General features: G+C 40.8%; 1 protein-coding gene across 2 annotated transcripts in view; it reads right to left on the bottom strand.

Annotated features, from left to right (window-relative positions):
* MAP2K5 (mitogen-activated protein kinase kinase 5) overlaps nucleotides 1-27,913 on the bottom strand; it is a 122,532-nt gene that overhangs the window by 54,010 nt on the left and 40,609 nt on the right. For both annotated transcript variants that reach the window (XM_080626543.1, XM_080626544.1), the window contains exons 9-16: nucleotides 26,101-26,140; nucleotides 22,037-22,105; nucleotides 21,861-21,942; nucleotides 19,286-19,347; nucleotides 14,469-14,517; nucleotides 7,564-7,637; nucleotides 6,581-6,631; nucleotides 3,291-3,362 (exon numbers count right to left, since the gene is read on the bottom strand). In XM_080626543.1, coding sequence (XP_080482669.1) covers nucleotides 3,291-3,362; nucleotides 6,581-6,631; nucleotides 7,564-7,637; nucleotides 14,469-14,517; nucleotides 19,286-19,347; nucleotides 21,861-21,942; nucleotides 22,037-22,105; nucleotides 26,101-26,140 — 499 coding nt within the window. The remainder of the gene's footprint in view (nucleotides 1-3,290; nucleotides 3,363-6,580; nucleotides 6,632-7,563; nucleotides 7,638-14,468; nucleotides 14,518-19,285; nucleotides 19,348-21,860; nucleotides 21,943-22,036; nucleotides 22,106-26,100; nucleotides 26,141-27,913) is intronic.

The raw sequence follows: 27,913 nt of genomic DNA, 5'->3' as shown, positions 1-27,913 counted from the left end.
AGGTAGTTTTAAAAAGAAGCCTGAAACACAGCAAAAGTAGCTCTTTTTATCAGCAGAGAACAGCGGAAAGCAGAGACTAGGATGTGATGAACAAGGAGGTGCAAAAAGGTATCATTAGCCAGTATTCATATTTCAGAACTTACCAGTCTTGTGGCATAAGCAAATCACTTATTTCTTGCATTTCAATGTAATATAATACCAATTTTACTGGTACATAAAATGAGCCCTGGATCTTCTGTCAAAGCTGTACAAGCCTATACTTCCCCTCAACAAACACCTCTGATCACAACTCTACTCCACTCCCTTCCCAAAACTCCCTTCTCACCTACCATCTCTCTCCTCAGGACACGTTGGAGACTCCGGTCCCTCAGTCCTGTCTCGAGAGCATGCCAGTGCTTCTCAGCAGTCAGCTCCGAGATGGCAAAATCCAGGAGAAAACCAAGAGGCAACCCCCTGCAGAAGCAGGAGGGCCAAAGAAGACACCAGCCCTACACGGTCCCACCAAAAGCTCTTCTCACCCAGCTTCTTGTCTCTGGCAGCAGTCTCTTATCCCGGGAGAAGTGGCTCTGCTGAAGGCATACCTGCTCCTCAAAAAGGCACCACTGGACAAGAACACTGCCTATTTAAAAAGCAGCAGGATGAATTTTAGCCTCCTTTGGATGCTTGAGAGTCCACTTTCAGCTCACAGCCATGCAAGGCAGGATGAGAGTCGTATTAGAGAGTAACAAGAAATATTAGGCAATTGTATTTATCCTGTGCAGGACACAGCTCTTGGAGGGCGGCTGCCTCGGTTACAGAGAGCACAGAGCTCCCAGGCTCAGCCCAGCCTGGAGTGTATTTATGACTGAGTTATAAACCCCTGGAAAACAGCTTTTATAAATGAAAATGCTGACACAGTCTTCAGTGTACTGACAGCAATGTCATTGATTTAAATTGAACTCGCTTTGTCAAGCCACAAGCACCTCAATGAAACATCTAAAACCTCATGAAAACACACAAACTGTTTGCGATGAAACACTTTAAACAGGTTTCCAGCAAACTCATAATAATAATAATGCTAGCAGCACTTTTTTAATTTACTTATTTTCATCTTGAATTTCTTCCTTATTTTTGGCAAAGGAAAGACTGAGCACTCTCAGACATCTCTTACTTCAAAGGGAACAAGAACACTCACTACTTTCAATACTCAGGTGGTTCCCACCACCTAATACTTTTCATGCTCTGCCAGCAAGCTTTTTGGGGCAGTTTTCTTAACTTTCAAAAGTAAAACTCAGTTTTGCATTACAAGAAGCTTTGCAGCAAAGAAATCCAAGACAATTGAAATGCTCAGAAGAATATTAAAGAAACTAAGAAGATTTACTTAGCTGACAATTTAAATTCTCATACATCAGATCAGCCCTTGCTAACTTGGTCATAAATGCCGTTTCTTTTAAATTAACATGCTCTAACAGTGCTACCACGTATTGCAGGGATTGGAGCATTGCACCTCTAAGTGGAGATGATTTTAAAATCCTACAGCAAACGCCAGCTTCCCTTTTTAACAGCTCCATCAACAAGGGCCTGGGTGTCTCCACGACCAATCCCCGTGTCAATACAGTGTTACTTTAATGACAGTGACCTTGCGTGGCTCTTTGAGCATCTTCTTCACCTTTTCCGAGCCATTTTTCTAAGGCAGTGTCCTTGCTTTCATCATTTAACACATCACTCAAACCACTTCAATAAAGCAGCGATCATGTTGAAGAGAGGTCCCGGAGGACCAGATGACATCCCAATTAACAAAGCACACCAAACCAAATTGGTTTTTGTACATCTGGTTCAGAAAACATTTGTGGAAAGTGAGAGAAGGGGGGAAAAAAAGTTGAGAAGGTTTAAAAGAGGAGATAAAATGCAAATGAAAGGTTTTCCTAATGGTGGCTGATACAACATGAAATTCATCCTTCCAATCATATTCATGACCGGACAGGTTACCTACTAATAACCCTAAACTACACTCCAAATATCTTGGTCTACATGGTAAATCATCAGATTGCTGCTACACATCAAAACACATCTTTTATTCAGCAAAGGAACCAGTAAACGCTTGTTCTATAGGATTCCTGCATTTATACCCCTCTATTCAACCATGAACCAGGACAATACCACAGTCAAGTCTTCATGTAATACAATCTGGATTTAGCCCTTTGTTGGCTGGATTAATTTACAGAGTGTATGAGCACATTCTGTATCTCTCCCAAAATTGTGAGGGCTCTCCAGCATCACAAGCCATTAAAATTTGCAGTAAAACAAATTAAGAGACCCGCATCCCCTGTGACATGTTAAAGTATGTCACTGTTGTAATTCAGAGCTAGCTTCAGTCAGACCTGGGAAAGATTTACAAGAGCTGAATGCAATGATTCAGCATTAAGTATTTCCACTGCGGTTAAAACTGATTTGGCAAGGAATTTATAGTTTGAAAATGTAACAATACTCTCTGTTAACTTTTAGGCTACAAATGAGAAATTTGCCTAAGATGCAGGGGGGCAGCAGCAAGACTACTTAACTTCTATCTAATCATCTGCTAAAACATCAGCAGCACTTCACCAAAAGGCATATTCAGCTTTACTGTAATTATTACTCTATCGTTATATGACATAATGATACAGTGATCTATCAGATATTACACCAGAAGAAAAGGGAAGGACACCTTTGCCTGGAGAAGTTGTGGCTGCCCCATCCCTGGCAGTGCTCAAGGCCAGACTGGAAGGGGCTTGGAGCAACCTGCTAGTGGAAGGTGTCCCTGCCAGTGGCAGGGGCTTGGAACTGGATGAGCTTTAAGGTCCCTTCTAACCCAAAACCATTTAATCACACAAGGAAGGACTCATACCATTGGGCAAATATTTCTACAAAGATTTTGCAAGGCCATTAACCAGCTCAAACCTGGAATCTGCATAATGCCATTTTAACCTTAATAACAGTCCCTTCTCTCCCAGCCTGTGAAGAAATACAGAAACACCATCATCTTCAATCCTACAGGTATTGAAAGGATACAGAGGCATCCATGGACCAGGCCTACTTCTTACTCCCATGTGGAGTTCTGTTAGACTGTTAATGGTTTGTACAGAGGTTCTAATACCTAATTTGAAGGCAGTAAGAACAAACCCATTCTAAATACAGCCAAGAAGTTCAGTAATAGTTCAAAACATGCACATATAAAAGAGGATAAAAAGACCTGTATTACATGAAAATATTTATATGTTAGATTTAACATGATTGTTGCCATGTGCACATGAGAATGACAGATATTTCCATACCTCCATGAAGGAAATCCCTAGACTCCAAACATCCGAGTGAATTCCATACTGTTCTCCTGAAATTCGCTCAGGCTGCAAAGAGATGGAAAGAAACAACTTCTTGAGCCCAGCAAACCATCATATATTGCACAAAACCTAGCCCAGGGCAAACAAAAGAACTGAGAAAACACAAAGAAGCTTAAAGCTCACCAGCTAACCTGGCAGAGAGCAAACCCACCCTCAAACATGAGTTCTTGATTTATTGTGCCTCTTCTGCAAGAGCAAAGGACTTGGTTATGCTCAGATGTGTAGCAACGCACCTTGCAAATCTGGCCTTGGCATTTGTGTTTGGGCTGTTTTATCCAACAACAAAATACAGAAAGCCCATGGCTTGCACACGTGCAGCAGAGCACAAGGTCAAGCTGTGAAAGCCCAATGGTACACACATCTATCACAAGGGACACTTGGTAAAGAGGCTCCTAATGTTGAGTGAAGGGGCTGGGGAGTAACGATGGTTTAAAAAGCAAAGTTACTGAAGCCAAAAGAACCGATGAACTCACATGCCAGCAATTTTATTTTATATACTTTTTAATTTCATTTCTGACCTATAGAAAACGAAAAGACTTTACTCAAAACTATTAATAGCAAGTTTAATGCCTCATGAAACAGAATGCTGTAAAACATAACTGCTAGTTTTTACTTGAAAGCTACAATTTAAGCATTTCCAAGGTCAAGTACAGCATGAAATGTAACAATAAGAGGCTCCATGAGACTTCTCTCCCCACTGTGCTGTTAATGCACCTGTCTAGCCCAACCACCTACAAAGCACTGGCTGTATTTTTAGTCTTTAATAATCCAGAGACCTTTGTTAGAAAACAAACTCTCAAATTAGTGCCAGCCCAATGTGTTTTCGGATGTTTCCTCTGCCCTGCTAATCCCAGGTCAGGCGCTTTTATCGCAGCATGAACGTTAAGTAAAAACCAAAGTGCTGCCCGCATTGTCTTTAAGGATTGTCTTCCACAACTGCCATAACCTAAAAACCACCTCTGAATGGAACTGGAATAACTAATCTTTTTGACCGAGCCTCATTTTGAGCTGAACAGCGACCCAAAAATCTTATACCTGTGGCAAGGTGGTAACAGCAGATTCTTCTAGTGCAGATGAGACCCTGGCCTTTCCCAAGCCACCAAATCAGATGCATAATTCACACTGAGGGATATTAAATGGCTTATTCTTCCCTTATAACAGCTCAAGCTTTACATGGCAACTTCTAGTTAGAAATTACGCCTTCCCAGAAGATAGCAGCATGTAAATCATTCACATTTTTAAACAAGAAGTCTGCTCATGTGGATTTAAGAGTATGGAAAAGAAGATGAAAATAAGAGTAGCACATGCATAAAGTCAAGTGTGCAACATAGATCATCCCGAGGATACAGAGCTCAAAACCAGTTTCTCTTTAAATTTCTACAACTGCTTACTTTCTCCATCCACAATTTTTTGTCTATATAAAGTGCCAACAAAATGACTTTACAGAAAATTCCATTTTTGCTGGAAATTTTAATTTCCCTATCAAAAAGGGTTTTTTTCTGCTTATTTATTCTCAACAGAAACCTCAATTTTTTTAACAGTTTCAAACTGACTCCCAGTCTGTCAAGTGGGACTTCCTATAAATCTGATGTCAACAAACGATTCCTTCAGCAAGTAAAACTATTCTAACACAAGAAATCAGAGCAAGTATATTTGAGCTTAAATTCCTCTTTTTCCATCAGCAGGTGAATGCATCACAATCATCCACAAACAGTAAGGAAAAAAAGTCATTTATTTAATGTACCCCTGGGAAAGAGAACAGTAATCTTGAGTTGTACACTAAAAGCATAACATAACATAACTCTCAGACCTGCTTAAGCCCAATCTAAGAGTAATAACTGAATTGGAGAAGTTGATTAACTTGAGCTGTTTATTTGCCTGTATCACTATATTCCAGTCCTTTTAGAGAATGGAGCCATCCAAGTAAGCAGGTTACTATAAAAGTGGTAATGCCCAAGACCAGATTTTTTTCCTCTCTTTATGTTTTTAAAACACTTTTCTGCACATAACATTGTGATGACACAGGACAGACCAAGTCTTTCTAGGATGGTGACATGAGTGTTTCAGAAGCCACATAATGAGTGCACCTTGACCAGAAAAGCACTTAGCAACTAAATGGACACCCTGGTCTGCTTTCTTCTGACAAGAAAGTAAGAAAAAATACCTGAAAGCGATTAAAGGTCATGGATTTCTCTCTCCTCTTTTCCAAGGTTTGAAAAATACTGTTATCAACTATTTTGTAGTGTTTTCTCTTCTTTTTTAAAACAAGCTGAACATTGATTTTCTCCTCATTAATATTATGACATAAATAATTTGCTAGAAGAATTTTAATTGCCAAATATAAAAGAGAGTGGTTAATACACTGCTCTAAAATGAAGCATTTAAGTTTTCACATCTGTTAAATGGAGAACAGGAATTAATCACATTCATCTAATGGAAAATAAACGCTAACTTTTGTAGTTTACTTTCAGACTGGCCCTTGTCACCATAGTAACCTCCATGACATGAACACCACAAGCCAGTTGTCAGGTCAGCTGGAACCACAAAACACAAACCTCCCATCCTAGCTAACAGGAGCAGCCTTCCCCCTAGTGAGACATCTTCAGCAATGTGTTAATTTGATCTAAAAATGATGGGAATTTATACTTTAATGTACAGAAATAAGGCAAACGTAGGCTTATCACCTCAACAGAGAAGTTGTGGCTGCCCCATCCCTGGTAGTGCTCAAGGCCACGTCAGACAGGGCTTGGAGCAACCTGCTCCAGTGGAAGGTGTTCCTGCCCGTGGCAGGGGGTTGGAACTGGGTGAGCCTTAAGGTCCATTCCAACACAAACCATGCTGTGATTCTATGATTCTATGGTCTCTGCGGAAAACTGAGTTTTGAATGTTTAAGTGACTCTGCTTTGTTCTCAGCTGTTAAAAAGCAGTAAAGGCACCCAGAAACACATTAAATAAACACTTTCCCAATATTACTCTTTCCTATCAGCAAGAAGCAGAGTGTCACAGAGCTGGGAGCTGGTAGGGAGCACAGGTAGGAAGGGACTGGGTCTGTGAGACAGCATGAGGGACTTGTTTCGGGGCATGCACAATTAAGACATAGCTTATGCTGGGGATAAGGAGAGATGAAGTTTGAGAATTGATTTAGAATCTATCCTGCATTACACAGAACAAGACTGTGAACAAATACTTCTATTTAAATGTAATTCCTGCATAAATCCACTTACCGCCATATAAGCATTTGTTCCAACATACGTCTTGGCTATAGAATTCACCAGCTATCAGACAAAACAGTCTGTTAGAACAATATAAAGATAATGTGGAAATAAAATGGGCAATTATTCCTCATTTAACCTACAATCATCATTCCTATAAATCAACTAAAAATTATATAAAAGGGAACAAATTTATCTGCAAAGGCATTAAAAATGATTAAATCTCTCTTTTGTTCGGAATGAGAGTTCCAATTTAAACAAGCACTGCATTACAGTTTATGGCAGATAACCTTAAACAATTCTGTTAAACAGGATGCTTATCGCTTTAGTACCCCAAACTAGTTTGATATAAAAACTCAATTTGAAGTAGGATTGAACACACTCATTTTTCAGTCAGCTGGCTCAAGATGTGAATAAAGCCACATTCATCACTTGAATGCGACGAGCACTAAATACGCTGGAGGGACAACAGACTCTGACAACTTATAATACAAGGCTGACCTTCTCTTTGGTCCTCGTGTTTGGCTGAGAGTAAAGGTGCTGAAATTCAAATCAACATCACAGCAAGCTCATGGGTCACCATCAGAGAAGTTCTCCAGGGAGGCCCAAAATGGAAATTAATTAAAATTTGTGCTGCACAGTGTAGAAGCCCACCACCATTGTTACTCCCAATATTAATTTTTATTGTGGGCCAGTTGGGCTCCCCAGACACGTCTCTCGTTCTGCCCTCCCTTTTGTCTGGCCAAAACGCTTTCAGATCAAAGCTGCATATCAATGAAGTTTGCTATTTGTAAGTAGTAATTACAATATCAGCAGTTTTTGCTGTCATTAAACAATGAACAATCATATTCAGATGAAGAAAAGTCGCCCAGAGATTAAAAATGAATAGGGCTCTCCCAGCAGAGAGGAGCTTGCTGTGGGGCTGTTTGTCTGGCAGCCAGGTGATTTCTGACATTACGAAGAGAGCAGGCACATATCTAAAAGGGGGGAATTACCTGTGTGCTGACCCCAAAGTCACACAGCTTCACCTGGCCTCGTGTGTTCACCAGCATATTAGATGGCTTCACATCTGTTGGGGAAACAAAAGCGTAGTCTCTAGATTATGGCATCGTGTACACAGGGATTGTTACCAATATCAGTGTGATGGATTTTAACAGGAAATAGTTCAGATATATTTCAAATGCAGCCTCTGGTTTGTAGCAGTCAGTAGCACAGACATGGTATCTCAAATACTAATAATCCATGCTACTAAATCTGCAGGTCACACTAATCTGGAGGGGACAGCAAGTGTGCTGGAGAACAGGCCCTAGAATTTAAAGTGATCCTGACAAACTGGAAAAATCAGAGTGAAAACATTACATGAAATTCAATAGGGACAAATGGAAGCACTGTGTTTAGACAGGGATTAATCAACTGCATAAATATAGGATTAAACTGCCTGGAGCGTAGGCTGGAGCAGGTCTGCAAAAAAGGATCTGTGGCTGATGGTGTGAAGTGGAAACGGCTGACAGGGAACAAAGTGTCACTGGATCATTTAGGAACAAGCCAAAAGCAACAGTGCAAAGAGTGAAGCCTGCTTTTGTACCAAAGGATAGCTGGGCTGACCTTTTACCATTCATCCCAGCCTTGTGACTTTGCATTTTATCACTGCAATTAACCCTGCCTCCCTCTTCTCCAACAGCTCTCACCTAATTCCATGTGGTGACAAGAGCAGAATTTAATATTCTATGAAAATTACGAATACAAAGTGTCCCCCACAAACACCTGTATAGAGGAACACAGGCAAAACAGCAAACATACAAGCACATTTGAGCTGCAGGAACACAGAATGCAGCACTGCTCTTGGGCACACCATGCTTTAGAGCTACTGGCTTCCACCTACACAGCTTCTACTGCACAACACAGCTCCGATCGCATGGATTTGGAACAATGCCTTGAAATGATTACTAATGATCACTAATCCTACTCCAGCAAATAAAACATCTATGTACATCGTAAAGCCAGATAAGAACTTAATGCTGACCCCCTCTGATGCCAGAAGTGGTTTACTTCTGCTGCATACTCTAAAATCGATGTGTGAATAAACTTGATGGTAGTGCAGGAAACACTGAGCACCTTTTCTGTGCCAGCGATGCCAGTTGGAAAGCACCATGTGCATGTTATGGCCTGGCTTAAACTTGGGCAGATTAGAGCACAGTGGCTTTGCCTAATCACTGCTTTCTTCTGTCAAAACGGATTAAAAGTAATAGCTTGTATCTCTGCCTTCTTTAAAAGTGAACACTAGTTGGGTGCAGATGGATGAAACCCAACTAGAAAAGAACCCAATTTTGTTTATCATTAAGTTTGCCTTTGTTTAGCAGATGTTTCCTGGTACCACAGTAGCTTGCTTAATTTGTCTCTGTAATGTAGAAATGTATAACCTCAATTAACAAGCTGATTAAATGCTTTCCTATATATGAGGGAAAAATCCAGTTTAAAGAAGGGTAGCATCCAACAGTACACTATACAGCTTAAGGAACTCTGTACATTTTAAGTTAGGTATTGATACTGCTGGTATGTTTTGCTATTTCCCTCCAAAGCCAAAAGAACAATCAGTCATGAGTGTCTCCATCATGTTACAGCATTAACAGACTCAGTATGTTATCCCAATCTCATCTCGTCTTTAGGAATTCAATCCACGTGCTGCATTTGTGGTGGATTTTTACCCATTCCACGCCACAGGTGATAGGCAGAACATTGCTATGGAGCCATCCACACAGTCACCAATCTCCTGTCCACTTCCCAACAACATTTAGGAATATGTTTTCTAACTAAAACTTCAGGGAGACTCAAAGGTTTCCTTGTGGCAGCTCACAAACAGCACGGACCTCTGGTGCTGACTGACTTTGCTACATCTATCAAGACATGATGAATCCATCAGAGGCTCTACCCTGAATCCTGAGGAGAAAAGAACACTGCACAGTAATCCTGTTTAACCTTCTTTCTAATAATATGGCAGCCAATGGAGCTACCTACATCCTGGGTTTGTGCTGAATCGCTGGAGCAACCTGCTCTAGTGGAAGGTGTCCCTGCCCATTGCAGGTGGTTGGAACTGGATGAGCTTTAAGGTCCTTCCAACCCAAACCATTCCATGATTCTATGTGCTCCAAGGGCATCCCACAAGTCCTTATTCCCTTAACACAACTCACTGGAGGAAACCAACACGTCACATTTGTCCCCTGTCCCACAGGGGCTACCAGCTCCCACCAAGTTAGAACCAATGTGTCCAGCTGCCACCTTGTGTCACTGGGGAACTGCAGACCCAACTTCCCTTTCCCGGGAAACAACAGTAAGTCAATATAATTAAAAAGAACATCTGTCATTCAATGAGCACTACTTGATCCTGAAACCCTTCCACAAATAAAACAATAATAAAAGGAGAAGTTCCTAAAAGAAAAAAGCAATCAATGGTCAGCCCATGAAGGAAGGGAAGCCTCAGCCCACAAAGGCAAAGAAGCCCATGAAGAAAGCGCAGCCTGTGCAGGCTGGGGCCTCCACTGAGCAAGCTGTAGCCAAACAAGCACTGCTGTAACAAAACCAAAACCACTATCTATCCTTGCAGCAGAATTTAACTAGCACCACAAATATGGGATTTAAGCAAATATTTGCTGTGAATTCCAAGGGTTGCATTGGTTTCCTCAAGAAGAAAGGGAAGTTGACAATCCTCAACGAAGACGCCACTTCACAAAGTGTCGCACATTGAAAGTGGGGAGAAAAATCACCCAATCAGTAAATTAGCCTTTTTGTTTCATGAACAGCTTCAGTTAATGGGTTAAACATTTCTTTTTGGTTTTGGAAAACAAACGTGCATAAATAATGTTCTGCACCATCTGCTTGTGATTAATATTACTGTTTAGAAGTGAAAGAATTTAAACAAGAGCCAAAAGGGGTCATTATGCTCCCATTACCAGTGCTTGCTTAATACAAATGACTTCCATGAAGCATCATTATAGAGGAGGAACAACTCCTCTTTATGATGTATCTTCCTAAGTAGTTTCACCTCTCTGCAAATAAATGGGACCTCCAAAGCTCACGCTTACCAGTAAACAGAACTGTCATGGGTTCAGCTTTGTGAACACCAAACATTTCATCTTGTTTTATTGAAAGCAAACGGATTAGTGATTGTGAGGAAAAAAAAGCCCAACAAAACAACATTATTTCTAAAAGCTGTCTCTTGACTTTTCCTGTCTTTTAAACATACAAAACCACAGCATGCCAGGTTCAAGGAAGAGATACAAAAGCTCGGTTCTACCTGCAGACAGTTCACAGAACATTGCTGTTAGAGAGAAGCTGCTGGGAAAATGACAATACTTCCTTGCCACAATGACTTCCTCAGCATGCTTGTTGCAAAGGCCAGGAGTATTTTGTTGTAAATAAGCTTAAGTGGTCCATGAGTGTGCATGTATGTGCTTAGCTACACATGTAAGTATGCAGAGGCATACATACACGTGCCCTAGTATTTTTGTGCTTCGTTACATTCTGCACTAACAATTTTCTCCCATAAAGCTAAAAAGAGGGTGGGTGAAAAGTCAAATACACTGCTCTGGGCACCTCTGGTGAAATCCTCAGCAAACTAAGATGGGAACACTCCTTGTCCCTGTTGCAGTAGAACCTGTCCCTACCAACCATCACTCCTCAGCTTCAGTAGCTTGTTAAAACAAAGAGGATCTGAATATCCTTCTATGGGAGTAATCCAGGGTGAAAAAGAGACGGTTTGAGTGATGCACAAACCTCCCTTCTCCTTTGCCCAGCCACCAACAGCCTAGGAACATCTCGAGATCATCAACTCTGCTCAGACTCACACATCACAAATCAGAAGAGACCTTCAAAACTCTGACAGATCTAAAACCTGCTCAGAAACCAAGGGGCCCAAACCAGCACAAATATATATCAGCCCCCAACACACATACAAATACAGATGAGCACAATTAAACACAAGCGGGTAACATTGATTTCATACATTTCCTTTAATAAGGAGGTGTGAAGAGAAAAAAAACATAGCAGATAAAATGCATACGGTCTATACTTATTCTTGAACTTAACAGATTTTGGTTTGTCTTTATACAAACTTTGACTTTGTACATGATTAGACTTGTTTAATTGCTAATTCTGTTTTAAATCTAAGTTAATTTCTCATTACCCTTCCATTTCTACTTCTTATCCTCTGGGGAAAAGAGCACACTTATCATTGGGACATTCTCACATCTTCCAAAGAAGTGGTGCAGGTGTTAATCTTATGTTTATGTTTGATGTGGGTGTGATGACTAAGACTACAGCGTTGGGTTTATTAATATGCACGGCTATCACCTCATTAGTTGCAAGGTTTGTTTTGAAGTTAAGCTGTAATATTTGCTGAAATGTCTGATCTGCAATAAAAGACTTGCTCATTGTTTGCTTCCTTTGCTTTAATCCATGCTCTAGTCACAAACTGTCTTTGCTGTGCTGCCTTACACAGCTTCTCCACCTTCCTTATGCCGCGGTGGAAACTCTTTGACTCCTTAGCCTATGTGAGCTTCCTGCATGATCTTCTACATGTGACAGCAAGGAAGTCAGGGTTAAACTGTCTTTCTTTTACCTCTGATGCATTAAAACCTGTAGCCAGAGATTACTCTGAGAAACAGGCATTTCCCTGGCATGGTATTACTTTGTACCCATTTTTAAGACAGAGAAGTACACATACGTTTTGTGTCCTCAAAACAGATACCAAGACTGAAAACCTTGAGGAAACTCTGATGAACCCGGAATTCTACTTATCCTCTCTGTCGCACTTTGCAGTGCTGTTCTCACCTTGGTCATTCCAGCAACAGACCAAGGCCAGAAACATCTGAAGTGTGATGAAAAATCAGTTTCTGCGCTTTTCTTTAGGCCATGGCAAGGACCATACATAATTCATCAAAAACTCAGAGCTGCTCTTCAATCAAGGCAATGAAACCCATATAAAAGGGGGATTTTGTTTTACTGGCAAGGCAAAAATCAGATCCAGGTTCTAAATTTACAGCAGAACAAACAATAAAACGTTGCAGTTATAGTACTTATGCTTGCCCACAATGCTCTTTCCAAATCACACTGAGGAGGTGACCAGAATCTTAAATGAGAAAATGAAAAATAAGATTCAAATGTGCCTTTTTCCTCTTTGGGTGTTATAAAAGTGTGACAATAATGTGTAGTAATGTCCAGCCATGGATGTTCCAGCTACCTTGTCATTTATTCTGACAATTGCTGTAGCAGCTCTGGCATCTAGACCGTTCATCCTCTTGCTGCAAGCGGATGGAGCTACTAAATCTGCATCTGGCAATATCCAGGCTAGTAGGTGAAATGTTGAAACGATCATCAGAAATGAAGACTCCTTGGCAACCTGTGCCTGCACTGAGCTGGTCATGGATTTGGGGTTATTTCTGTTCTTTTAATCCAGCAAAAGCCAAGGGTCAAATACACCAGCAGCCTTAGTGTTTCACTGAGCCTCTAATCGGGGGTAACAAAGCCAGCACCTTACTTGATCTCTACTCACTCTTCTGGCCACAGGCCTTTTTCTCCCATCTGGGAGAGAGCCTGTGCTCTCACATCACAATGATCTCCCAAGAAGGAGATGCTGTGAAACTGAGGAGGAATCAAAGCCAATGTCCTGTTGCACAGCTGCTTGCTGGGGCATTGCACAAAGGAAGGATCAATCTCCTCCTCCACTCAAACTCTCCATAAAAGCTTGAGGACAGTCTGAGGTCTAAGGATGGGCAGGACCTCAATACATACCATAATTAGTGTTTCCCATTAGCTCATTCTTATCACTCAGAGCATAGATTTCTGGATGACTCTCCAGAGGTGCCCAGCTCCTTGCACACCAGGACATCAGACATACAACCCAGGCGTTGCTCATCACCTTGCTCTGCCTTGCACCTACCTCTCAGCCGCTCCAAAACCAGCCACCCCACAAGAAATGCTGTTACCCACTTGGTTTGCAACTTAAGATTTTCTACGTGTCTCTCCACTTTACCCTTCTCTTTCAATCCCAAATGATGTCGGTTACTGCACGCTCCAACTGTGCACTCGGGCTGAGTGAGCAGATGGGTTAAATTAAACAGTATTGTTAGCAACATTAGGAACCAGAGCAGTTACTTTCAGACACTTCAGACACATTATAAATGTAATGAGTTTTCCTTTCTTTTTTGGGTGGGGGTGGTGAAGGGTGAAGAGCTTCTTTGTTCTTTAAACAGCGTTTTCCACTGTTCCAGAATTGGCGCTGATTTTGAAAGTTCTAATATATCTAAATTAACTTTCCACAACAGGTATGCTTGTGACAAAATAAAATAACATTTAAAAGCAAGAACTAAATGAGAAGTTTAAAAAACACAGATGAGCTTCAGGAAGGAGAATAAACAGCAAAACCCCAAAATAAAATGCCCTAAGTGCAAGCAGGTTTAAAGGTTCTTTCATTGCTCATGACCATGTTAGAGGACAGTGGGCCACGATTTTAGAGACTCTCGCAATGCCTGTGGCTGTCACGTGAGGTTTCTGAGGTAAGAAAACTCATTATCCATCTTCTATTTTCAATCCCAGGCAAATACCTGATTTGCCTTGCTCATTTTGCCACTGGGCACCTGCCTGTAACACTGAGCATCTCCATCTCCATAAAATTTGTTTCTTTCTTCAGTCTTTTTCTTTGCAGGGGAACAGGGAGGGCAATAAAAGAGAAGAGCAGTAAAAATATTTTATCAGAAAACATGCAAGGCTAATGAGCAAGTTTCCTTCTGCATTACTCCACTGGAATCAAAGCAGATGTTTACAAGATCTACTGTCTCCGTAGCAGTGTTGTTAATAGAAAATAATATGGTATTTCATTGGAAAACAGAAAACATCTGTTACTCACCTCTGTGCAGTATCTTTAGACTCCATAAATAGGTAAGGCCTTTCACAACCTGAATTGAAAAGAAAAAGCGACACATATTAAAGCTTCCTGGTAAGAAATACTGCACATCTCAGCTGGCACGAGTCATTAAAGACCCAAATTCCAATGAAGTACGGAGCCAGGGCCAGAAAGTGTGGAAGGTGTCCCTGCCCGTGGCAGGGGGTTGGGACTGGATGAGCTTTAAGGTTCCTTCCAACGCAAACCAGTCTGGGATTCTATCACTGCATCCAACTGCCACTCTATTTCCTATGTACGATATGATTATAACAATCAAACAGGCCCATCAGTCCACTCCCTAAGACAGCAGTTGGGTGTTACAAGTCATCCTCTCTGCAGGTTTTGTTTCTGTCAGTAATTAACCACCAATACTCTTGCATTTTTAACACTCTGATTTTCCCCTAGATTTACTACAAGCCCAGAGAGCAAGATTCAACACACACATTTCTCCTTCTGCTCTTTCTAATCCGACCCATCCCTGCTTTCAGCCAGCTTTTTTTAACAAAGCAAATCTTTCCCATAAAGTTCCCATCTCTGAGACGACATTTCATTCACTTCCCTGACACTTGTGCATCTCCAGAACAATAAAGCATTCCTGACAGCTGTGAAGTTGTAGGAGTTTTTTCACTCAAAACAATTACATTCTTTTCATTGTCCGAGTAGACTGCAATGAAATTGCTTCTGTTACAGTGATCAAGCAGAAGTGCTGAAATTATTATACAGCATGAAAGCAGAGAGCATAAGGATTTACAGCCTTCCTATTGGATTAGAAACTCCTTTTAGAACTTATTCTGTAACCAAAACCAATGTCAGTGGAATCACAATCTCTTTTGTAGAGCAAATTATGATTCTGGATCCCCAGTAAACTGCTCTAGGTGGCAACTCCTCGGTGTTTAACTCACACTTCATACCCATCTCACGGCCTCAGATGGCAAATCCCTGTAACAGAAGTCAAATTCTGTGTGCCCAGTGGTGTGGCCTTGTTCATGTGGGCCTTTCAAAAAGCAAAAGAGGGGAATTGTACTTACACAGCATTTTGTCATAAGAAGAAGGGAAAACCAAGAAGTATTCATACAAAAATAAAGAAAGAGGGTGCAACATTTCAGGCTTCCTCATTGGTGAAAGTGCTTCTGATGACAGTAAGCTGCTCTGATTATTAAACATCTATTTGGACTATTCAGAATCTTTAAAACCATTATGAAGTTATTTAATTTAAAGCATGCATTCATAGAAAAAAGAAATGTTTCCTGCGGGGGAAAAAAGTCAACAGCTGTGAGTTATTAAACATCTTTATTATGGAACATGTGCTGGATTAGCAGTTACGAAAGACACGGCACTAAACAAACTCTCACATTCCAGTTCTCTCAGCATCAGTGTGCAAAGGAATGAAAAGTGTTTTTCCCTTTATCGTGGGCTGCAAAGATACGAACAGGAGCCCCCCAGATGGACTAACCTAGAGGAAAGCACCATTCCTCACTTACCTTACATTTGCCTATTAGGAAAGGACTCTTGAGTATTAAATATTATTCTAAAATGGTGCTGGAAGAGAGTATCTTTTGATTGAACATCTAGCAGGAATTATTGGTATTCAGTAAAGTAGGTTTTACAACAATGGCTTGACAAAGCCTTGACACAAAAAGTACTTCTACCTGCTGTCAATCACCCACTCTCTTGACAGTTCAAGTGCACATCCTTTCAGGGAGAACTTCAATCAACATTAGCACTCAAAATACAGTGCACAATGTCACTGCTTCAGAAATTGAAGTGAAAGTAAACGTGTGAAGTGGCAAGCAGAGGTAGAACAGATTTTACATCGGCAGACCCAAATAAGTACACATCAGTATGAAAGCAGGAGCGATCACATCACTTTGGGTTTCCCAAGATACACTTTTCCTTTGGAAAAGCACACTAGCCCTTCACATAAATAAAGTACACAAGGAAGAAGAGAGCTTTCCCATTCTCGTTGATACTGCCTCATACAGGCAACCAGGGTGAATTTTATGATAAAGTCAGAGATCCCTCCAGTTTCTTGGAGTTTCTCTTACTATTTTATCCTGCTCCTGAATCACAGAATCCTAGACTAGTTTGGTTTGGAAGGGACCTTAAAGCTTATCATTGTTTTCAAGGGTTGTCAGCCCACCACTTTTCATGGCAAATTCATATAACAAGAAAGGAAGCAAGAAAACAATCAAGTCACAGTAAGAGGAGTGCTGGGATGCTGCTAAATGCCTACATGCGCTGGCATCATTTTCCTCTGGAAATGGTTTCTCTTAAAAACTTCTTCAAATACAACAAAGAGATATTCTAATTAACAGATGTGCAGGTCACACATATTATTAAGCAGCTTCAATAGACCAATGCATTGTACATGTCTCGGGAGAATAAAAGACAAATGACTCTGTACATGGTGCAAGGAAGGTAGAAGGAAAACATACAAAAACTGGGGAAAAGAGAGACCAGAGAAGCTCCAGGTTTTGTGTACAAAATCCACCCATGTGAGCTCCAGCTTTGTTTGACATCCTCCTTCTCCTCGGTACATGAACAGAAATCCTCCAGGCTTTGGGTAATCTTCCCAAGCTGTCCAGGGTGGGGATTACGGTGCCTGTGGACTTGGTAAAAAGGTGCCCAATACACAAAATGGGCTGCTGGGCTCTGCTGAAACATCACACACCAAGATGCAGGGTTGTGAAGACTTAAAGGAGCCATTCCTGCTGCCACTGATAAATTCTAGAGAGAACAAAGGCTTTCACTGCCTCCTTCCAACAAGCCTACTATGCCAACTGAGCAAAGAAGCAGCATCAGAGCAGGGGACGCTGCCAGTGCTGGTTCAGCCTCAGCACACACCTTCTGTTACAGAGAAGCAGGAGAAAGGGCCAAGTTCCTTCTCTGAAGGCTGCTGCTCCTTTGTTCACCTCTTTACTGACCCCCTGCACTGCAGTGGGCACAGTACAGGCTGCTAAAGCAGCAAATAAAATAACTAGAAGTTGGTAAGTATGAGCTCACTGTCCATGTCAGGGAGTCATGCTCACTAACTAACAGATTCACAGGGAGATGACCCTGCAGGTGAACAAAAGATCTATCTATCTATCTATCAGGACATAAAAGGTGGGGCTGAAGCACCGCCATTATGGATAAGTGACTAATTGGAAGAGAACATCAGGAGAATATCAAGCCAAGGAGCTGGGGAGGATGGGGGAGAGGAGAGACAAAAGTAAGTAAAGGAAATAATAAGGTAAGTTAGTGTGGAAGCAGTAAATACATAACATGAAGTCAAATAAGGAAAAGAAAAAGAAATAAGCAGCTGAAGAAATTCTTTAAGGCCCATCCCAGTATTATTACACTCTACACACGCTACTCAGGAATATGAGGACACTGTTCATTGCTCCATAGGGAAGAAGAGATGAAACGTTTTTACTCTGAACTAAAGGTGAAAAGCGTTCAAATTCTATAAGAAACTGCTAGGCTATATAATGAGCAGATTTGAAGGTACTTAGAGGAAACAGCATCAGAGAAGGATGCTCACCACCCTGGGCAGGCCACACAAATTAAGAGGAAAGTAGAGCTGTGAATTACAATGAACAGAGACTAAATAGCTGCCTGTGTTGGATTAAAGGATTTAAATTGTCAGCTTGATGTATAATGAATGTGAAAGCCCAGCACTTAATTAAATGGCACATGATAGAATAACTTTGTTATGCTTTAAACTGCTTAAGTTATCAAAGTATTCCTTATATTTAGCAATTGTTTAGCAGTATCTCCCTCTCCTGGGAGATCCACTAAGACATTGGTCATTTACCCCATGTTCAGCTCTGGCAAAAGATGGAACTTTTGGGGTTTTTTTTTCCTTCTTTTGTTGTTCTGTAATTTAGTTTTCAAATCACAGCCAGTGAATTTCTAGCACAGCAGTCACTGAATGCTGCTGAAACACAGCGATGAGCTACCAGGTTCTCCAAGGATCTCACTGTCAATCAACACCTTGTTACCAAACTGAGTAGATATTGGGGATTGATGGTTTTTCCTAGCTCAAAAACCATCTCCCTGCTCATCACCCCCAAAATCACTATCAGCTCCTCAACCATGACTGCTCAGGTGTAAAGGGTCCCAGCACTGCAGTAAGAGCAGCCTGTCCCCAGGCAGCCTTGGTCAGGCCTGGCTTGTGCCAAATAAAAACTGCAGCCTCCTCCTTATCTGCCTTCAGGAGTACATCTGCCACAGGGGAAGAGAGAAAATGTGTTCTGCCATTGCATTTTGGTACCAGGAGCTGACTTCATTTTTCAGCCTGGGAAGCAAACCTAATTGAGTTAACTTTGTGCAGAACAAGGACAGTTACAATGGAAATTACACACGAGAAGCAGCAGATGAGGGAATCATCTTAAAGGCTAAGACAGGGCTTCTGAATCACTTTTTAAAGGAACCATATAGTTCAGAAAGACTGCAAGGCTCAAGAAAGGTGATCAAGAGGACTGCTCCATCCTACAAGCGTTGATGTGAACAAACAGACGACACAGATCTCCAGCAAATTCATGCCTTCTTTCCTTATCCCATTTAATTTATCACATTTCTTGAGCCTCTGGCAACTCCTGTGTTGGTAATTCTAAAGGAAAGCTTCCTTAACCCTGGTGTCCTTGTGCACACAGGAGGGTTAGGAAGGACCTTCCCTTTCACAATGAGGACACGGATTCTGGACATGACTTGGTGTCCCAAGGGGGCACGTGTGCACTCAAATCATTGTGTTACACGCACAATCAAAACCCAAAAGACAAAAAGAAAGAAGTACTTACAGCTACTGCTATTCTTCCAAGTACATGCTCTGGAATTTTTCTATAAACATCCAAAGAACCCCCTGCAGGGACAAACAAAATGTGCTTAGATAATACAAAATGAAATACTGCCCCAGATATGAAACCACAAGGGGTTTCTAGGCCTTGGTTATTAATAAAAACACCATCAATGATATAACAATAACTGTGTCAGAAATAACTGACCTTAAAAATCTACCAAACTCTGAATAAACACATGGAACAGTACCTGGGGGTCTTTTCACCCACATTACTTATTGTTGCTTGCAGCATTAACACTCAAACTCTTAGATAACCTCCCAGTCACAAGACAGAATATCAAAGTCGGAGAACTCAAACCCAACAGGCTTGGAGAAACTTCTCAGGAATAAAAACAGTCATCCCAAAAGCAACAGTGGACTTCAGAGTCCAGAGGCTTTTCCCTTATGTTCTGCAAAGGAGAGTCATGACCAAACCAGGGCTCAAAATGTCCCTGGGGTGAAATCCTTGGGCAAGAAAGTAAATTTAAAATTGAGAATGAAAAATACCCAAGTAGAATGGCAAATAAATAAATCAAAGGACAAGTAAATTACAGGCAGAGTGTATTACCATTAGCTTGCAAGAGCAGGTTGTCTTAGTCAAGGCTTGAGGTTCTCAGAGTGCTCAGCACTGATCTACCTCTGCTCTCAGTGCAGCATCTAGATTTTACTGACGACACCATTGGGAAAAGAGTGAGGCCAATGTCCAGCAAGTAAGAAAACTCTTCACCTTTATTCTTATGCATCAAAATTAAAGGTTGGGATACAACTGGGCAGAGCCCTGGGATTCAGGAAATCTTATAAACTTGCCCAAGACAGTCCAAAGGGCTAGAAATTTGTCAAGGTTAAAGATGCTTATCTGCAGGATGAGAAAGTATTTTTTCTTCTCTTTACCTGTATTCTTGTACATCAAAATTAAAGGTCTCAGGGAAAAAAATTGCAAGGTCCCTTTATTTGCATTTAGTTCTTCCTTTAAATGATTGCTGTTGCTTTCTGCCAGAAGGAGCGCACAACATGAGGCAGACCAGAGGTCACCTCCAGTATAATTCCAAGTAATTAGTGCATGGTCAGTAAACACCATCATTGTGCAACACTATGAGGGATGCATACCCTAAAGGCTTCAATATTTTCAAACAAGAATTCAGAACTGCAAGCATTTATGTCCATCATTTTAAACATCTCTGAATTAGTAGGGGTATACACAGTCTAGGCAGACGCATGGTTCTGGCATGAGCAGATGCTTCCTTACTGCATGGAACTGCTCCTGCTTAACACAGGCTTGCAAATCTGAGTCAACTGCAAGAACAGAGCAGAGAAATGGCTAAGACACAGCAGGAGAACAGCAAGAAACTGAGCTTCTAGGCTTTGCTGAATAAATGTAGTATTTTCCATCAAAATATGGAAAATCTGAGAGAATATTCCTACTTGAAAACAGGGCACAGTGATGCCTGGGACAGAGGTAGTGAATGTAAAAAGGGAGAAATAACAACAATAACAGACCATTTTAACAGGGAGAAAACAAAATGCACCATAAAGCCCTAAAGGTTTTTTATCTTTGTATCAGAAAGAAAGAAGCTACTCAAAGATGCTTAATGATACACATTCGGCTTTGGAAATTTTTCCTGCCATAAAGCCTTTTCTCCACAGAAAATTATTTGTGAGATCCTTACATTTCTTTATATCCAGCTTAACTGAAGCTTTGTGAAAGATCTGAAGAAGGCATAAAATGACGGCTCTTAAGAAAATCCTGGAGTGAGTAACAGACTACTGCTCCTAACAACAACGTGATGTTAAGAGTTGAACCCTGTGAAGAAAGTTGTTGCGCAAGAGACACAAGGGGACTGCAGCTGCCATGAAACACACTCTCAGAACTGATACACAGAGGGCAGCAATGATTATAAATTGCTGCAATCATGATGCTTTCCCTGCCTTTTCTCCAAGAATTCCACACAGCACGAAGATTTCAAAGCAAAGCACTAATACACCTCCACAATGACCACAGCATCAGATGGTGGTGAAGGGGATACTCTTGGTCTGAAGACTCACACTGGCAGAAACAGGAGTACACTCCAAAAGGAGCTTGGTGCCACGCTGCTAAACAGCTGTGTTAGAAAATCACTCCTTGTCTTGCAATTAAGAGACGATTTCCATTGAAAACACACAGGACATTGGGTTAATAGATTTCTTTAAAAGAAAATCTGGTTTGGCTATCAAAACAGGGAAAGTGAGGAACAGCTGTTTTGTCAGCGAGGACAGATTGTATGGAACACTCAAATATCAACCCACAAATTAAGCCAGCATTTATTTCTGTTCTATTTACATTTTCAATAAAAGTAGGAAAGTTACACTCAGGAAAACACAGCAGCCCATGGAGAATGTAACACAAGCCCAATACCAACCTATTCTGTCTAAAAACTACCTGCGGAATTATTAATACAGTCATACCACTACATTTTGCTCTGTTGTGGAAAAGCACACCTTGATATGGTTTTCCCATTGACAGACTTAGCAACCAAAAGCACACTGAATGCACAACTCACCGTCCATGAACTCCGTGCACAGGGAAATTCTGTTTTCTACAAAAAAAGCACCGTAAAATCCTATGATATACGATGAGTCACACTAGGAAAAGAGGGAAAAAGAGAGTAGCCTGGTTTAAAATTTGCTGTTAAGAAGATTATAAGGAAGAATAATGAAAATGAGAAAATTTATATACCTTGTAAAGAATTTCTAACTCCGACATTATCTGCTTCTGGAGTTCCAGTGTTATATCTAAGGGTATGACCTAAAATACAGCAAAACAGATACATGATCACAGTTGACATAAAAAATGAATGATTCAAAATAAAACCCTGAAGATCTGTGTATTAGTTATCTTTGTGTGAGGAAAAGAAAGACAGGAATAGGTGGAAAGAGTATTTTAATACAGCAATGAGCAAAGGAAGGAAATGGAAATGAGAGGACAAACTTACTTACTTTTAAAAGTCAGTTACAAGCAAACTAAACTATACAGACAATTTTATCCACAAAATATCATCAGGTTTGTGGTTTAACCATTCAACCATGAGATGAGTTCGGCTTGAACACAAGCCCCAGACGTAATGTGAAGAGCAGGAGTGGTAGATCTGCAGATCCCAATGTGCTGAAGTTAATTCTAAGGGCTAAATATGCACAGTATTGGAAGCACTTCTAAATGTCTCAGTGGTGCCTTGACGGAGTGCCTCTTAGCACCACCTTGATAGTTTCAATTTAATATTTATCCCTTTTTTATCTAAATTCCTAAAAATTGTATGAAACATGGAAAACTGTTAGATGTACAGAAAAAATGCAGATGATACAGATACTTAGATAAGCATCACCAAAGCATTCCTCAAAACAACTACACACCCCCTGACTAGGAGCACTCAAGCAGCTCACTCTCATGCTTACTACTGCTTCTTTCATCCAAACCCTCCTCTTCCATCATTCTGAGAAAGGCTGCTACCCAGGACTGAAGCACCAAGCGCTGCAGTGAAGGTGGAGACACAAGTCTGCAGGATTTTCAAGACAGACCCTCTTAATAAGGATGCTGGTTCTGGCAGAACCAGCATTGAAAGTGAACTTTAACATGCAATTCCTTGCCATGATTATTTGAAGACTTCCACACTCTATTATTAAGTACTAGTAGATAAACCAAAATGGATTCTAAATGCATTAAGCCACCATAATACTTCACAGTTTAATACTTTAAGCTAAAGGGAAACAAAATGTAGTCAATTTGCAGAATTAGCAGAACAGATATAATAGGCTGCATATACTGCTGATGCAACAAAATACAGAGGCCATTTCCAAACACACAGATTTTACAGTATCAGAATCTGTCTAAAAGAAAAACCGATAACCTGCTCTTATCAAGACTTTGCTTTAGGGTTATTTATAAAAGCTGTCACTAAACTAAATTGTAAGTGTAATACAGGGCTGCCAAGAAACGTTTAACACACTTGTCTAGATCAATAATCATTTGCCAACAATATTCACTTACATTTTTCCAGCCTGAAAAACTTACAGTAATTTGCTGGGATACCATCAGTTTCACCCACTGAATATTAACAGAATTTAATCTTGTCAACAATATAAAAATCAGCATTTTATCTCACTAAATACTACTCACAGTGAGAAACTTCCCTGCCTGTTCCCTGGGAAGGCTTCACTGACCTGAACAAGGACTAGTTAGCATGATCAGTGTCAAATACATCACTGACATCCAATCAACAACGACCTGGCATGAAGAAAGGTCTCTGGCTGATTTGCATTAACTATAATTACATACAGACCCTGCATTCTAATAGTGGGATAACCTAGAAAGCAGAGCTACCATACTAACAAGTGTTGAGGACACTACTGGGTAGGGCAAGTACGGAAATGCACTACAACAGTATGGCAAGCATGTATGGCTTTTGACAAGGGCCTGTAGGGACAGGACAAGGGGAATGGTTTAACCTGACAGAGAGGAGACTGAGATGAGCTCTTCGGCAGCAGCTCTTCTCTGTGAGGGTGCTGAGGCGCTGGCACAGGGTGCCCAGAGAAGCTGTGGCTGCCTCGTGGGGCTTGGAGCAAGCTGCTCTAGTGGAAGATGTCCCTGCCTGTGGCAGGGGTGGGAACTGGATGAGCTTTAAGGTCCCTTCCAATACAAACCATTCTGTGATTCTATGATGTTTAATTTAAATGGTGTGGTGGACCTCTGGGATTCAGCAAGGGGCTCCAAGCATTCCTGCACATCTTCCTTAAGTTCCTGCCCAAAATACAGTGCTTTTGAAACCACTTGGCACACTTAGGACCTACATGAACTCCACATACCTAACATTCCAAGTGAAAAGGGTTAATTTTTAAACGAGGAATACCTGAACATATTTCCTCTGCTCTCCACTACACCTCCAGGACAAATAAGGATGAGTTGTCAAGTTAAATACAAGCAGTCAAGTGACTGAATTATAATTTACTCTGTGCTCAATTTAAATTAGTGTGAGGCTATTAAAATATACAGTATAAATACGGCAATTCATCACAAGCTGTCATGGATGACTTCATCTATTTGCTGGAGTGGCATACGTTCCACTAAAGGGAATGAGAGCAAAATCACAGGTCAAATTAAGCTGCTATTCTGTTTTAATTCACTTATTTAATCTGTGGCGACATAATTGTCTTTTACAGTATGTACAACTCAAAGGAAATTCGGGAGTATTATAGTCGGTATACAAATGATTAATCAAATGGTCCATTTAAATGCTAGCTTAAGAGCACGAGAAACTAAAAGAATGGCAACCAGCCAGTGTACACTCACAGTTTTCATTCAGATTTTCCCCTAATTGGAAAAAAGTTACCTGTGAATAATCTATTGAACTCTCTGCACAATACCTAGCTGTAAAGTTTATATAAAATGATACTGGTTTGGTCTATAGCATATGTAGCATTGGTTTGTTTTCCTGTTCAATATATTCACGAGGTTCTCTACCACCTGAAAGCATTTTAATCAACAGGTTTTACACGTTTTCTTGTCCTACCAAATCTGTGGGTTTATTATCAGAAAAAGCCCCCAAAACACAGAACTCTGCTTTTGCAGATCCATCCAGTGCTGTTTCTATTAGTGTGGTAATCCTCTGTCAAAACACTTGATCCGTGTGACGATCAGGTCAAGACACTGGCATTATCATCCTCCCAGTCTCTTTTTATTGCTGGGTATGCCTGGCCGTGGATGTGTTAAGTCATTTTCTTAACAGAGCAAGCCAGCATGATGGCTATCATTGCAGTTTCCTGACCTCCAGCTTGTGAGCAGGTTATTTTACACTATGATAACACACACAGGTTGATGCAATATCTCTTCTGAAATCACACTAAAAAATACAATTGAGACTGACAGGACCACCATGAATAGTATCTACAAGAGAAAACCCAGTTCCCCAGATCTTCAGGATCCTATTTACCCACCAGGACTAACCAAACCCATAGACTCTAAGGGAAACAAGGAGGTGAAATTGCTGAGGAACAGGCTTTTTGCCACAGGGAGGTGATTTCAATTAACCTTGCAGAGGGTGAACTCATTTCCCTTCTGCCTGTGTGAATTTCCTCGTGCTCCACCTCCTCTCCAGGCAACTTCTGGGGGCACCCACAGCTCCCCAGCAGCACAGGGTCCTTGCTGGAGAGCAGCAATGCTGACACTGAACAGAGTTGGCACAGAGGATGCTCTCTGTAGAGCCTGAAGAAGATTACATGAGGAGCAAGAACCAGGGCAAAGCGGCATCCATACACAACCCCAGCATTTAGGGCAAGAACGTTTTTAGTTCCATATTGCAAGTTGCAATAAAATAATAAAGGTATTATTTTATACTTAAGTTTTCCATACTTCTGTGCCTATTACAGAATTCCTGTCTTATTGCTCATGACAGGTTCAGGTATCATAGAATGGTTTGTGTTGGAAGGGACCTTAAAGCTCCTCCAGCTCCAACCCCTGCCCCGGGCAGGGACACCTTCCACTGGAGCAGCTTGCTCCAAGCCCCTGTGTCCAACCTGGCCTTGAACACTGCCAGGGATGGGGCAGCCACAGCTTCTCTGGGCACCCTGGGCCAGCGCCTCAGCACCCTCACAGGGAAGAGCTTCTGCCTAATGTAGAGCTTTCCTGCATAAACAATGTGGATTAATGTGATAAACCCAATTGAGATCTAAGAATCAGAGGGAGAAGGAAATCAAGGTCAAGAAAGAATGGAGAGAAAGAAAGAGAGAAAGAAAATTACTGTAATATCTTACCTTTACTGCTAGTATTTTTCCACTAGGGACATGATATGCCCTGCATGAGGGAAAAAATTAAGTAAGTTGAGATCACATAAAATTACCCCTATACATGTGTGCGGCTTGTATCCACTAATTTCACAGAAAAATGACTTGGAGCTAATCTGTTTTACATTAAACCAATCTCAGAGAGCATTTCTAAAGGAAGACTGATGAAAACAATTGATCAAAAGACTATATTTACAATGAAACCATTTAGCAGGTTTTTACATCTGCATGTCTCATATAAATTCTGTACATTGAAGACTTTCAGACAGCAGAACAGTAAATTTATAGGATTTTCACATTTTCTTTCAATGAAATAAAATTAATAAATACCCTTTATTCACATAAAACAAGGTTTACCACACCAGTTTGCAGCCCTATGGATATTTTCAGTGGTAAGACAGTGAGATCCACAGCTCTATCAAAGTGCAGTAAAAGAGGTAACGGCTGATTCTTTATCACAACCTAAAGACTCGCAGAAAACATGAGTGAAATGACCTTTCTGCATTTGTATTTAAGATTAGCACGTGTGCACATACAAGGTTAGAAAGCATTATTGTTAACGCTCACATGGCTCTAGAATCATTTCCCACAATATTCCAAGTCATCTGTCTTAATTTCTAAAGAAACTGGCTATTTAACACTGACTTGTGCATTCCTGACCACAAATTCCTAAGAAAATGAAAAGGCAGGTAAAAAAAAAAGTGTCTACTAAATATCTGATGGAATTTGGCACAAAACCAAAACCATTAAAGGTTTTCCTCTTCACTAGTTTTATTGTCTCATCCTGATTTATGACTCTACGCAGAGTAATGTCATATATGTGGCACTAACTTTAAGGAATTACAATGTTTTACCACTACATACCTATAGCAATTATTACTGAAGAAGAAAGTTGGGGTTTTGCAAGCAAAGTCATACATAGCACAGGGCGAGACTGTTGTTTAATCCATTTATAACTCTGAGTGTTCACATAATTTCTGTTAAGGGTTTGGAAGTTTCTAAAAGCTTCACTTTAATAACTGAAGGATAAACATTTATGTGGCCGAGTGGCATCAGCCTGTAGGAACAAACACCAAAAATCAGTGTTATTTTATATCATAACAACAGGCAAGAAGCAAAGATGGAGCTCTGACAGATCGGTGGCTGAACGCATAATCCATGAATCCCACGGAGTAAATGAACTTTGCTGTAACTAGGGATGAATCAACAGTGGCAAAACATTATGGACTTAAGATGAGCAGCAATGATAAGCAAGTGAACAGGTTGAGATAGCATGCTCAGCGTCTGTTAGCTGCCGATGTAGTGTGCCGGACAGTTTGGCAACTTAATTAGCCTGTCAAGAAAGCTGATCTTTTTTCCGTAAGAGAGATCTCCTGTTTCCAAGTGAATTAAAAGGGAAGACTTGATTATTTAATTATGATGCACGCTAATTCATCCGTGGAAGTTTGGGTTCAATTTCCAGCAGAGGGCAGATACCTGGTTTAGTTTACAGAGCACTGACAGGACCCATTTAACATTTAATTATGGCTGAGCACTGGATCACAAAGGAGATGCCATGCCCATGGGTGCAGCATGGCCAGTGGCTCTGCAGAAGCCATGCTACCTGGGAGGAAAGGAATTTGTTTACTCCAGGCTGATCTGGCATCTCGGTTGTCCTGACCTTTCCCAACACAATAACTGTAAAGTGATTAATGAAGTTTGAATAGGAGCTTTGGTTACACCAAAAGACAACCGTACACCTCTGTAGTGCTTTAATTAACAGCTAACACTTCAAATTAGTCTG

Source organism: Psittacula echo (assembly GCF_963264785.1).
Source record: "Psittacula echo genome assembly, chromosome: 10".
Taxonomy (NCBI): Eukaryota; Metazoa; Chordata; class Aves; order Psittaciformes; family Psittacidae; genus Psittacula; species Psittacula echo.
This window is presented reverse-complemented; position numbering and strand designations above follow the sequence as displayed.